This window comes from Callorhinus ursinus, unplaced genomic scaffold, assembly GCF_003265705.2.
Source record: "Callorhinus ursinus isolate GAN/ISIS: 27379988/994484 unplaced genomic scaffold, GSC_fseal_2.0 scaffold31, whole genome shotgun sequence".
In the NCBI taxonomy this organism is placed as follows: domain Eukaryota; kingdom Metazoa; phylum Chordata; class Mammalia; order Carnivora; family Otariidae; genus Callorhinus; species Callorhinus ursinus.
The window spans coordinates 8,116,516-8,128,556 of NW_027397093.1; the positions used below are offsets into that span (position 1 = coordinate 8,116,516).

Here is a 12,041-nt window from a genome sequence, read left to right on the forward strand (position 1 = left end):
GAGTTCTCAGATTAGAGACCCTGGATGGGGGGGGGCATGGTTTTGTTTGAGGCTGTCTCCAATAGCCTGGGGGCTCGCCATGTGTCCGGCGGAGGGGGCGCTGGGGGTACCGGCTGCTTCCCGCGAGTCCCCTAACTCCGCGTCCCCACCCCCGGCTGCGCCCGGGCCTCGGGGCCCCGGAGAGCGAGCGAGGGAGCGTGGCGTCCCCGCCTCCCGGGCGGGCCGGGGGCGGGGAGGCGGGGACCCCTCCCCTTCGCCATCCCCTCGGGACCAGCCGCCCGTACTCTCGGAGGGACTGCGGGGGAAGGGAGAGGGCGGAGGGACGGGAGGCGGCGGCGGCGGCGGCAGCAGCGGGGCTCGGGCCATGGCGGAGCTGGCGGCGGCCCCGGGGCCCCGGTGAGTTCGCCCGGGGCGGCCGCCGAGCCAGGCCGAGCCGTCGGGGGCCTGGCGAGCGCGGCGCCGGCGACTTTCCCCGCGGCGTTGTGGTCTAGTTTGGGGGGCGGCGCGGGGCCCGAGCGCCGGGGCGCGATCTCTCGCGGGGCCGGGAAGAGAGCGGCGGACGGCGCGCGCGGAGGGGGCGGGGGAGTATGCCCGGCTGGAGCCGGGCCTCGGGGCGCGCCCCGGCCGCCGTCCCCTCCTCCGCCTCCTCCTTCTCCTCCTCCGTCTCCTCCTCCTCCTCCTCTTCCAGTCCCGCCGCCGCCGCCGCAGCCAACATGGCTGCGCTCCTGAGCCCGGGAGGCGGCCGCTGCTGAACGCCGCTCGCCGCCCGGGCCCCCAGCCCGCCAGGCCCCGGCCCATGGCCCCCGCGGCCCCGCGGCCCCGGGCGCGCTAGGGCTGCAGCCGAGCGCCCGCCGCCCGAGGCCACTCGCCGCCGCCGCCGCCGCCGCCGCCGCCGCCGCCCGCCCGCCCGCCTGCCGGCCTCGGGGAGCCGGAGCCGTCCGCGGGGCGGGGCGGGGCGGCCCGCCACCATGGAGCCCCAGCGCCGGGAGCTGCTCGCCCAGTGTCAGCAGAGCCTGGCCCAGGCCATGACCGAGGTGGAGGCCGTGCTCGGGCTGCTCGAGGCCGCGGGAGCGCTGAGCCCCGGCGAGCGGCGGCAGCTGGACGAGGAGGCGGGAGGCGCCAAGGCGGAGCTGCTGCTCAAGCTGCTGCTGGCCAAGGAGCGGGACCACTTCCAGGACCTGCGGGCGGCGCTGGAGAAGACTCAGCCTCACCTGCTGCCCATTCTCTACCTGAACGGCGTCGTCGGGCCGCCACAGCCCTCGGAGGGCGCCGGTGAGTGGCAGACCCCTGGCCCGGCCTCTGGGACCGCCTTCCACCATCTCTCTTTGCAGCTCCCAAGGGGGAACTCTCGAGGGCCACTCATTCACCTAGCTCTGGCCGTGGATCAGGGCTTCCCTCCCTTGGCCCGTCTGGGGACGGGGTGGGGGGGGCGGGGGGACTTGCGTGGTCCCCTACTTCGCACCTCCTCCCCCGGTCCCGCCCGTCGCTGTGAACAATGCCCGGCACTGCAGGCCCTGACTCTCCGGTCGCCACGGCATCGGGGTGCTCCTGAGACCACCAGGTCCAGCCGACCTCGGAAGGATGTCCGGCAGTCCCTTTCCTAAGACTCTTCATCATCCACCGGTCATTTGGGAGTCCCTGCTAGCCTTTGATCAGTGATACAGTCTAGAAGAATGGAGCCTGGGCCAGGACTGGTCCTCCTGAATTTTGGCCCCTGCCACCCCGTTTCATGACCATTGGTGGTTTTTCACTTTCTGACTCTGTCTGCTCCCTCTGCCCAGAGTTCAGTCTGTTTGCTTACCCAGACTTGCGCTTGATTATGCACAATGCCTGCTAGGTTTCTTTGGAAACTGTGGGCCTGGAAAAGTTGGGGAAGTTGCATTGCACCATGGGAAAATCCTAGTAGTGGCTGTTGGGGCTCAGATCCCTCCCTGGCGGTGCTGAGCTGCCTGAGGAGGGAAGGCTGGTGGCCGGTGCCCTTGGGTGATGGGTTTGTGAGCATTCCTGTGTGTGTGTTGGGGGTGGGGGTACTACTGGGAGTTTGTGACAAGTGGTAGGCTTGGCCTAGCCTGGTTGGGGAGCGTGGAAAGCCAGCCTTTTAGACAAGGAAGCTGGAGGAAGAAGGTGTAGCACTGAGGAAGCCTGCATTTATTAGGCTCCTACTGTTGTGGCAGGCGCTCTGCTTTATTACATTTATTGTTGCTACTGTGTAAGCTGTCTACTTATTATTACTTTGCCAGAGAGAAAACTCCAGTTTGGAGTTTTCAATACTCAAAAGTATTGGGCACCAGGAGTTTTCAGTTATGACCTATTGTTTTGTTAAACACGTTCCGAGCCAGGGAGTGGCAAATGCCACCTTTTCTATGTCTTGTCCTTGTTTTAAGAATGAACTGAGAGGGCTGACAAAGAGCCCTGAGTAACTGTGGGCCCAAAGCTGATGAGACCCAATTATTTGGCTGTTAGAAGCCTCACTTATTGAGGGAGTGATTTTATAAGCTGTCTCTGGTAAGAGCTGCGGTGTGTATTGGTCTCAGCCTCACTTTTTGTAGTGGAAGAAACTGAGACGCAAACAATAAACTGTCCACACAGCACATCATTTCATTGGTGGCCCTCTGTCTCCACTTTGGGATTTCTGACTCTAGCATTTACGTCCCTCAAACCTGCGTTCGGTCTCCCAGTTATGGCCATAATTGAGTTGCTGGGCAAACGCAGTCCTCTCCTGGGCTGGTGCTCTGGGGGATGCTAAGAAGGCATCAGATGTGCCCATGAGGATAAAGACACGGGGAAATCTCATTGGGGTAACTTTTTTTTTCTTAATTGCTTTTATCTTTCTATTTTTGAAAGAGAAAAATTGATCAAGGAAGTGAAGAAGTTAAGAGTGCAGACCCACATCCTCCTTGGGATGTGTTTGAATCAGTTCTAGCTTTAATCTCTGGAATAGATGGATGGATTTCCATTAATTAGGTCCCCCCTTCTCCGTGCCTGGCAGAGAAGGTGGGGCCTCACTTGGGCTGAGGTTGTAGGAGCTGGTCTTGACCTCTGAGGAAGGGACGCAGTAGGGTTTGGATTCCCCGCCCCCCTGAGGGCAGTGATTTAAGACCCGAGTTTTACCACAAGGCAGAATTCTGTGGTTTTGCAGAGGGTCATGAAATCCTCAGTAAAATAGTTGTCAGAGGGAAGTAACATTCATTTTAGTTACCCCTTTAGAAAAAAATTAGGATAGCATTTGGTATGGCAAGATAGAGCTTCTGGGGAGGGGTAACGTGGTGTGCAAGTAAAGAGTAGTGTTGGGACCTTTGTAAAGGATGAGTGTTTTTTTTTTTTAAGATTTTATTTATTTGTCAGAGAGAGAGAGAGAGACAGAGAGTACAAGCAGGGGGAGTGGCAGGCAGAGGGAGAAGCAGGCTCCCTGCTGAGCAAGGAGCCTGATGCAGGACTCATCCCAGGACTCTGGGATCATGACCTGAGCTGAAGGCAGATACTTAACTGACTGAGCCACCCAGGCTTCCCAAAGGATGAGTTATTGTGCAGTGGTTTTCCAGCTTTTTTTTTTTTTTTCCCCTCTTTTCACCAGTGAGCCCTTCTTAATGGGGCAAAAAGCTCAGGGCATAAAGAGCTGCTCTGGTTGCAGGGTTGGAGGCACCTTTCCCTGTGCATGCGGGTCCGCGGCTCTGCCATCACCCAGTTAGGGGCTTTCTTGGTGGTTTCCACACCCCTTGTGGGCCCCTGGTCCAGGATGCCCATCTCCTGGCTGGCATTGGTGCACTGGGATCTTGCTGTGCTCTAGGCAAATGCGGGCTGGCAGCCCCCCCCACGTGGGCCTGGAGCTGAGGGGGAAACTGGCCTGGGTGGTACTGGGCAGGTCACAGACCAAACCCATCTGCTCTGCTCATGCTCAAGACCCAGACATTTATAACCCACTGTGCTCAGGCCTGGGGTATGAAGATGACTAAGGAACATACAGTGTTGTTTTATTTTGGGGGCAGGGACATTCCTCTTCCAGGATTGATGGTACGTTGCTGCTCAGCATTTTGAATCTTACTGCATACTTTCATATCTCACTTGATTCTGTAGCAGTCCCAGATGAGGGTGTCTTGTCTGCATTACGCTGGGTTCCACACTCATATATGTATGGTGTGAGGACAGGCCAGAAGTTGCAGGGCAGAAATGGGCCTCAGTTGAGGCTAAGCCCAGTGCTCCTGATTCCCTGTTGGGATATTTTTTCCTATTACCTGATTAGGCCCCCTCAGTTCAATCTCAGGCCATTTCCTGTATTGGGAAACTCTGGAATTATGTAGCGTTTTCTTGTCCGAATACATGAATCTGCCCCCGCTGGTGGTAGTAAGAGGGGAGAATTCTTGTTCTCCTTTGAGTGGTTCAGGTGTCTGATGTCTCTTCTGCCGGTGAACCAGGATCTTATTTGGTCCAAATCAATCTTCAAGTCACTTGAAGATCCTTGCCTGCCTGCCCTTGGAGTGAGGGTCCCTTCCTGGCTGGGAGCCTCAGTGTCCTCATCTGTGAGATGGGGCTAAGGGTGCAAGGCTGCCTGCCTCAGCCGCTGGGGTTGGGGTTGGGGGCGGTATGTAATGCGGGAGGACTGAAGTGCCTGGTCCTGTGCTCGGTCCAGGTGGGGTTGCGATGCAGATGGAGACAGAGGTGGGGAGGATGTAATTCCAGCTCGCAGCTTGCCACCTAGTTGGGGGAATGGGACACTCAGGAGAGTGACATAATGAGATAGATCAATTGAGTGATACGGATACAAGCAGGCTTTTTCCTCCTTTTAAAACTCTGTGTATCACATACTTTCCCCAAGTATTCTCATCCACCTCTCGTGGCTCTAATTACCGCCTAAATGTGAGGGTCTCCCCAAATCATGTCTCCCTAGGCTTGTCCTAGGAGACAGAAATGGCAGAACTGGATGGTTGCCCCTGTGTGCTCAGAGATGAAAGTTTCCTTCTCGCCCCCCACCGTGCCTCCTGCTCAGGCTCCTCTCAAGCTGCCCACTTGGCTTCACCAGAGGCAAGAGAGTGGACACAGCAATGGCTGCTGCAGGAGGGCTTTGAGGAGGGACTGGGGCTGGAGGTGGTGTCGAAGAGGCCATGTGAACGAACGCAGGCAGAGGAGAGGAGGACGTTCCGGTTCAGGCTGCCGAAATGAAAGCAGCTGGAGCAGAGCAGGGGTCGGCATAGGCTCCGGGGGGATGGGGGTGCAAAGGTAATCTGGCGTGGCCATAACGGCTAGGCTGAGCGAGGGCTTTGGGAGGCACTAGGAACTTAGACACTGGACACTTGTCATAAGTTAAGGCTGGAGGAATTTTTTTTTTTTTCCAGTTTGTGCTTCCCCCCACCCCCAAAGATTGGGAGTGGGTTTTTTTGTGTTTTATTTTTTTTATTTTTATTTATTTTTTTAAGATTTTATTTATTTATTTATTTGAGAGAGAGAGAATGAGAGATAGAGAGCACGAGAGGGAAGAGGGTCAGAGGGAGAAGCAGACTCCCCGCTGAGCAGGGAACCCGATGTGGGACTCGATCCCGGGACTCCAGGATCATGACCTGAGCCGAAGGCAGTCGCCCAACCAACTGAGCCACCCAGGCGCCCTGTGTTTTTTGTTTTTTTTTTTTTTTAAAGATTTTATTTATTCATTTGACAGAGAGAGAGAGGGAACGCAAGCAGGGGGAATGGGAGAGGGAGAAGCAGGCTTCCCGCCGAGCAGGGAGCCTGATGCCGGGCTCGATCCTGGGACCCTGGGACCATGACCTGAGCCGAAGGCAGTTGCCTAACGACTGAGCCACCCAGGCGCCCCTGGAGGAATGTTTTTAAAGGAATAACCTGCCAGGCTTTTCCAGCAGGATGAGTGTAGTTGGCTGCTGATTGTCAGGTGTGGATTATTTATTATTCATTAGAGGTTGCCTGGGCCTTTTGTTCTCTCTACCTTCTTCAGGTACCAGCTACATCATCTTCATCTTCTCTAGCCTGGAGGGTCAGCTGGAATAGGGACATAAAAGTTCCAACCATTGTAGTTTTTCTTTTGGTTCTTTTAATTGTGTTATTTGAGAGGAAGTAGTGGAGGAGCTTGAAAGTAAGGGTTGAAAAGAGATTTCTAAGAGAAGGGCAGATTTTATTTATCCTTCTGTGGGTATTAGTTCAGGACACCGTTATTGCAAGTGACGGAAACTTAGCTCAAAGCATAGTAGGCAGAAAGGAGAAATTTATTATATAATATTCTGAAAGCTTGGGGTAGAGGGTTGAGAAACTGGCTTTTGGATGATTGATCCTTGAATGCTGTGGGCTTTTTCCATGGAGCATGGCCTCAGGACCCTGTGGACTTCATCTTCATGGTCCCTGACCAGAGAATAAAGGGAGATCCATCTAATGAGCCCAGGCAGAAAATCTCACGGAGGGGTTCTGCTTGGCCTCACTGGGGTCTGTGTCCATGTCAGGCCCAATCACTGTGGCAAGGGCTGGGGGACTGAGAGTGTCTCAGCAGATGACCCAATGAATAGGGTAGGGTGATGGGATGCTGTGACTGGCAGCCTGTACAGTATCCTATGGTTCTTGAGATGGGGGAGATGGGGGAGGTGGGGGAAGCCATTCTCCAAAGCAAGGTGAGCAGGATGGATGTTGGTGCAGCTAAAACAGTAGGCGAATGACTACTGTATGTGGTCCCATCTTTGTGTCATGCTGCAGTTCGCAGATAAAGTCATCACTGGAGTGGGGTGGTGGGGCAGGTGGTCATCCTTTAGTAAGTTTTAGACTTTGAGCAAGGCAGTTAACCCTTCTGAGCTTATCTCCTACTCTACAAAGTAGTTGAAGCAGTAACTACTTCACTATGCTATTTGACAACCAGTAGTAAGAGGGAGAAGTACTTTGTTACTGTGGTGAGCAATGCAGCCTCCAGCCAGCCTTAGAATTGGAAACCTGGGATTCTCCTGATATTTCTGAGAGCTCCTTGTAAACTGTGCTGAACAGATGTTAGGGCTGCTTTTCCTGTGGCTGTGGGTCACCAAGAGTAGAATGTAATCTCTGTGTATTCACTGTTGGATTCCTGATGCCTACAATAGAGTCTGGCTCAAGTAAGGTGTTCAAGAAATTTCTGTTGAATGGATGACTTGTCTGCTGTGTGTGGAATGAGTGGTGTGTTGCACTTAAGTCCATATCCTCTTCAGAAGTATGTTCCTAAGTGGTGACTTCACAGTGACAGAAGGTTGTGGGAGTACAGGAAGGCCAGAGTGAGTCCCAGTTGCACACACGGATGTCACCACCCACGGTATGTCTGTGATGGAGGCAGGTGGTGTGACATTGATGTCTGAAGTTCCCAAGGTTACCCATCAGGTGTCAGCATGCTGGGGCTGGCTGCCAGGAGCCATGTGGAGTGCCCACATTGTCTGTTATGGGATTGGAGAGACCTTTCCTTTTCATACTCAGAATCTGAATGCCAGCTTGGTATCCTCGAAAGAGACCTGGATGGGGATCTGCTCCTAACTGTGCAACATCTTGACCTTGGATGAGCTTCTTAGCCACCTGGTGCTTGGGTGGTTTTTTGTTATTTTTATATTTCCCCAGGACAGTCAAACTAGAAGTGTAGCATTGACTAAGTAAGGGCTTACTCAGTTCTGTGGGATTCTCAGCACTGCCGAGGTGGCATTCAGTCCAAGGAAGTTCGAAGTTGGACAAGATTCTGAGTCGTCTTCTAGCTCTGTGCCATGGTTACTATTTTCTTTCTTTTTTTTTTTTTTTTAAAGATTTTATTTATTTATTGAGAGAGAGAGAATGGTAGAGAGAAAGCATGAGAGGGAAGAAGGTCAGAGGGAGAAGCAGACTCCCCACTGAGCAGGGAGCCCGATGCGGGACTCGATCCTGGGACTCCAGGATCATGACCTGAGCCGAAGGCAGTCGCTTAACCAACTGAGCCACCCAGGCACCCATGGTTACTATTTTCTGATTTAGTGTTAGGGTTGAATGATTTTTTGATACTCTGGCTTTCTTTTCCCTGAAAAAGTACACAGCATAGGAGAAATATTTTGTGTTAGGTATTTTGCGCCCGCCCCCCCCGATATTCTGCAGGCCAGTGCAAAGGGGCTCTTCAGTAATTTTTGTAACCTTGGGAAGACGTGAGCCACAGAAATGTTGGGCATAGAGCAAGAGGGCTGAGCTGCTTATCAGTCTGCAGTAGGGATGCAGAGAGTGTTCAGCAGAGAAGAATTTTAAGTGGGATTGAGCTGGGGGTTGGCGATGGGTATTACATCTTTTTTTCACCTTTTACCAGAGCCAGGTAGCATATCCCTGAATTGTGTGTCTCCATCTTTTTGAGACAGAGTTCCACAAAAGTGCTACAGAAACATTGTATTTTATTTTTTTTTATTTTTTTAAAGATTTTATTTATTTGTCAAAGAGAGAGAGAGAGAGAGACAGAGCACAAGCAGGGGGAGCGGCAGGCAGAGGGAGAAGCAGGCTCCCCGCTGAGCAGGGAGCCCAATGTGGGACTCGATCCCAGGACCTTGAGATCATGACCTGAGCTGAAGGCAGACGCTTAACCGACTGAGCCACTCAGGCGTCCCTACAGAAACATTTTAAACTGAACAGAGATGTTTGGAGTATCCCACGATGGTCATCCAACGCTAAACCCTTGGTGGATAATTGAGAGGTGACTGTTGACCTTGATGTTCATTTCACACTAAGGGTCATAACCCATTTGCTTTGAGTTTTGTTTTATTTTGTATTTTGATAAAATATACAAAACATAAAACTTAGCATTTGAGCCATTTTTTTTTCTGTGCTTTTATTGTGGCAAAATAGACATAACATGAAATTTACCATTTTCACCATTTCAAGTCTACAGTTCAGTGGTATTATGTACATTCCCCTTTTTGTGCAGTCATTACTCCCATCCATCTCCTGAACTTCATCTTGCAAAACTGAAACTCTGTACCCATGAAACAATAATTCTCCATTGTCCCCTTCCTCCCAGCTCCTGGCAACCCCCATTCTACTTCTGTCTCTGAGTCTGACCTACCTCATAGAAGTGGAATCACACAGTATTCGTCTTTTTGTAGTGGGCTGATTCCAATTAGCATAATGTCCTCAGCGTGCATCCCTGTTGTAGCATGTGTCAGAATTTCCTTACTTTTAAAAAATTTTTATTTGAGGGGCGTCTGGGTGGCTCAGTCAGTTAAGTGTCTGGTTTGGCTCAGGTCATGATCCTAGGTTCCTGGGATCAAGCCCCATGTCAGGCTCCCTGCTCAGCGGAGAGTCTGCCTCTCCCTCTGCCTGGCTCTCCCCCTGCTTGTGCGCTCTCTTTCTCTTCTCTCTCTGTCAAATAAAATAAAGAAAATCTTTAAAAGATTTTTTTATTTGATTAAAAAATTTTTGAATTATGGCAAAGAACACAAAATGTACCATTGTAACCGTTTTTTAAGTATATAGTTTAGTAGTGTTAAGTATATTCACATAGTTACTTAAGAGATCTCCAGAACTTTTCCATCTAGGAAAACTGAAACTCCGTGCTCATTAAACAGCTCCCTGCTTTTACCTCTCTCCGCCCCTGGTAACCACCACTCTACTTTCTGTCTCTATGAATTTGACTGTTCTAGGAACATCATGTCAGTGGAATCATATAATATTTATTCCTTTGTAACTGGCTTATTTCACTGAGCATAATGTTTTCAGGATTCATCCTTGGTATAGCAAATGTCCAAATTTCCTTCTTTTGTAAGACTGAATAATATTCCATTGCATGTATAGACCAAATTTTATTTATCCATTCATCTGTCAGTAGACACTTGGGCTGTTTCCAGCTTTTGACTGTTGTGAATAAAGCTGCTATCCAAATTGGTGTACAAATACCTCTTCGAGTCCCTGCTTTCAGTTCTTTTGGAAATTATTGGTAATTCTGTGTTTAATTTTTTGAGGAACCGTCATATGGTTTGCCTGAGTTTTAATTAGGAAATCCATACTGTCCACAGCATCTTGACTCAAGGGCGAATGGCCTGGCTGGAGTCCTAGTTCCAACATTTTCTTTCCTTTTTTCTTCTAAAACTTGTGGATTTTTGCCCGCAACCTATTTTGGAAAGTCTCAGGACAGTTTCTTTGGACCTTAAAGAAAGATTTTAGTTTCAGGAGTCCTCTGTGACTCTCGAGGCCAGAAATTAACTGTACAGTCTCAGCAGCATTCATATCTGGCAGCCCAGGGGTGTTCACACATTTCCGTCTTGTTTCCAGTACTAATATCTCCATCCCCCAAGGCCCTGAAGTATGCTAGTTATTTCTGCTTCATACACACTTCCTCCTTGTCCCATTCTGGGTTGGTTTGGTTTTTCAGTCTTGGATCCAGGGCAATGGCTATCAAGATTTTCTTTCAAAAGGCCTGGGTCAGCATTTCCCCAGGAAACCTCTTCTCAGCACTGGCCTGGTGGGATGTTCGTGGTGTTGCTTGGACAAAAGGGTTCTGTGGTCAAAGCATTTGAGCAGTGCTGGTGTGAGCAGGTCACACAGGCTCCTTTATTGGGAACCTCTTGAGAGCCCTAATAGGCCAGGGTGCTTTGGGATGTCATTGGAGTGGGTTCACCAGGCAGTGTTTCCCAAATGGATTTGACCACACATCTTTTTTCATTGAGCATCTTGCGACATCAGAGTTCTGAGAAGTGTACTTTCAGGAAACCTTAGCATTGGTGCGTGGAACTGGAACATCAGTGTATATCATCGTTTCTTCAAACTTTCTCCCTCTCTCTCTCCACCCCCCAGGTGCCAGACCTTGAACTTCCCCATCTTCTAAACTCCAGTACCAGCTGAAATAGGCACGTGCGATTCTGGGACCAGTAGATTTTTTTTGGATGTGTGGGTAACTTGGATATGCAGTAGATTCTGGGACCAGTAGATGTTGAGATTGTGTGACCTTGGGTAAGGTATGGGACCTCCCTGAGCCTCCATTTCCCCAGCGTGGCTTGTCAAGAATGAGGTCTGATTTCTTGATGGCTGATCTCTGAGATGGTTAAACCTCCTGCAGTCTTCTTCTTCTTTTTTAAAGTAAGCTCTATGTCTGATGTGGGGCTTGAACTCATGACCCTGAGGTCAAGAGTCACATGCTCCACTGACTGAGCCAGCAGGCACTGTGTCTTGCCGTCTTCTTTAGGTCTGAGTGAGCAGCACTGGGCTTTGGTCCCCTGTCAGGGTTTCCAGGGGCGCCTCGTGAGGATGTGCGATCTGTCCTGGTGGGTTGACAGCTGTAGGTCTGGGACCGGCTAGCTGTCGTGCTGGGCTGGAGAGCAGGGGAGCACCAGGAAGACGGTTGACACAGAGGAATGAGCCAGGTGGCTTGAGCAGCATTGGTAGGTTTGGAACCAGGGAGGGAGGCCTCAGGACTAGAGACTGCTGGGTGTCATAAACCAGTCTTGGGACCCTGCTCTCCCCCAGACTGGGGTTTAAATCCTGGCTCTTCCATCTTAGGCTGTGGGACTTCAGCAAGTTGCTTACCCTCTCTGGGTCTTCTCTCTCCTTATCCGTAAAAAGGCTAATAGCATTCTCCTCCGAGGGCTTTGGTGAGGACTGAGGCGATTTATGTGAGGTGAGAGCCAGCCACTGGAGCCACTGATGCTCTTGGGAGTGTCCTGCCCTTGAGTGGAGAGGCAGGGCCCCGCTGTACTAGGAATCAGGAGGCATCGCAGGGTGCAGGCCATGCTCGGAGTTAGAGTCTGTCTAGAGTGTGCATGGACCAGGACGCCCTGCCTCCTGGGGCTGCTCAGAAACACACTTTCACAGTGTTTTGGTCCTGGAGCCTACATTTTAAGGAGGGCATTACCATCAGCTCCAGAAGGACCTCAGGAGGAGCTCACTTTGGAGGAAAGGAGACTTAGGGGGGCTTGGATGCCTATTTACGAAAGGACACAGGGCAGGGGTGAGACCCGATTCTCTTGGACCCCAGAGAGCTAATCACAGGCTGACAGGTGGAAGATACTGCGAGGTAGAACTGAGTTCCATTTAAGGAGGGACCTGCCTCCCTCCCTCGTTTCCTTTTAGACTTCATATTACACAACTTTTTTTTTTTT

General features: G+C 51.5%; 1 protein-coding gene across 1 annotated transcript in view; it reads left to right on the plus strand.

The window, feature by feature from the left end:
* Window positions 1-902: 902 nt before the first annotated feature.
* DLG5 (discs large MAGUK scaffold protein 5) overlaps window positions 903-12,041 on the plus strand; it is a 122,883-nt gene continuing 111,744 nt past the window's right edge. Inside the window, exon 1 of the mRNA XM_025850496.2 lies at window positions 903-1,272. Coding sequence (XP_025706281.1) covers window positions 969-1,272 — 304 coding nt within the window. The 5' untranslated portion in view covers window positions 903-968. The remainder of the gene's footprint in view (window positions 1,273-12,041) is intronic.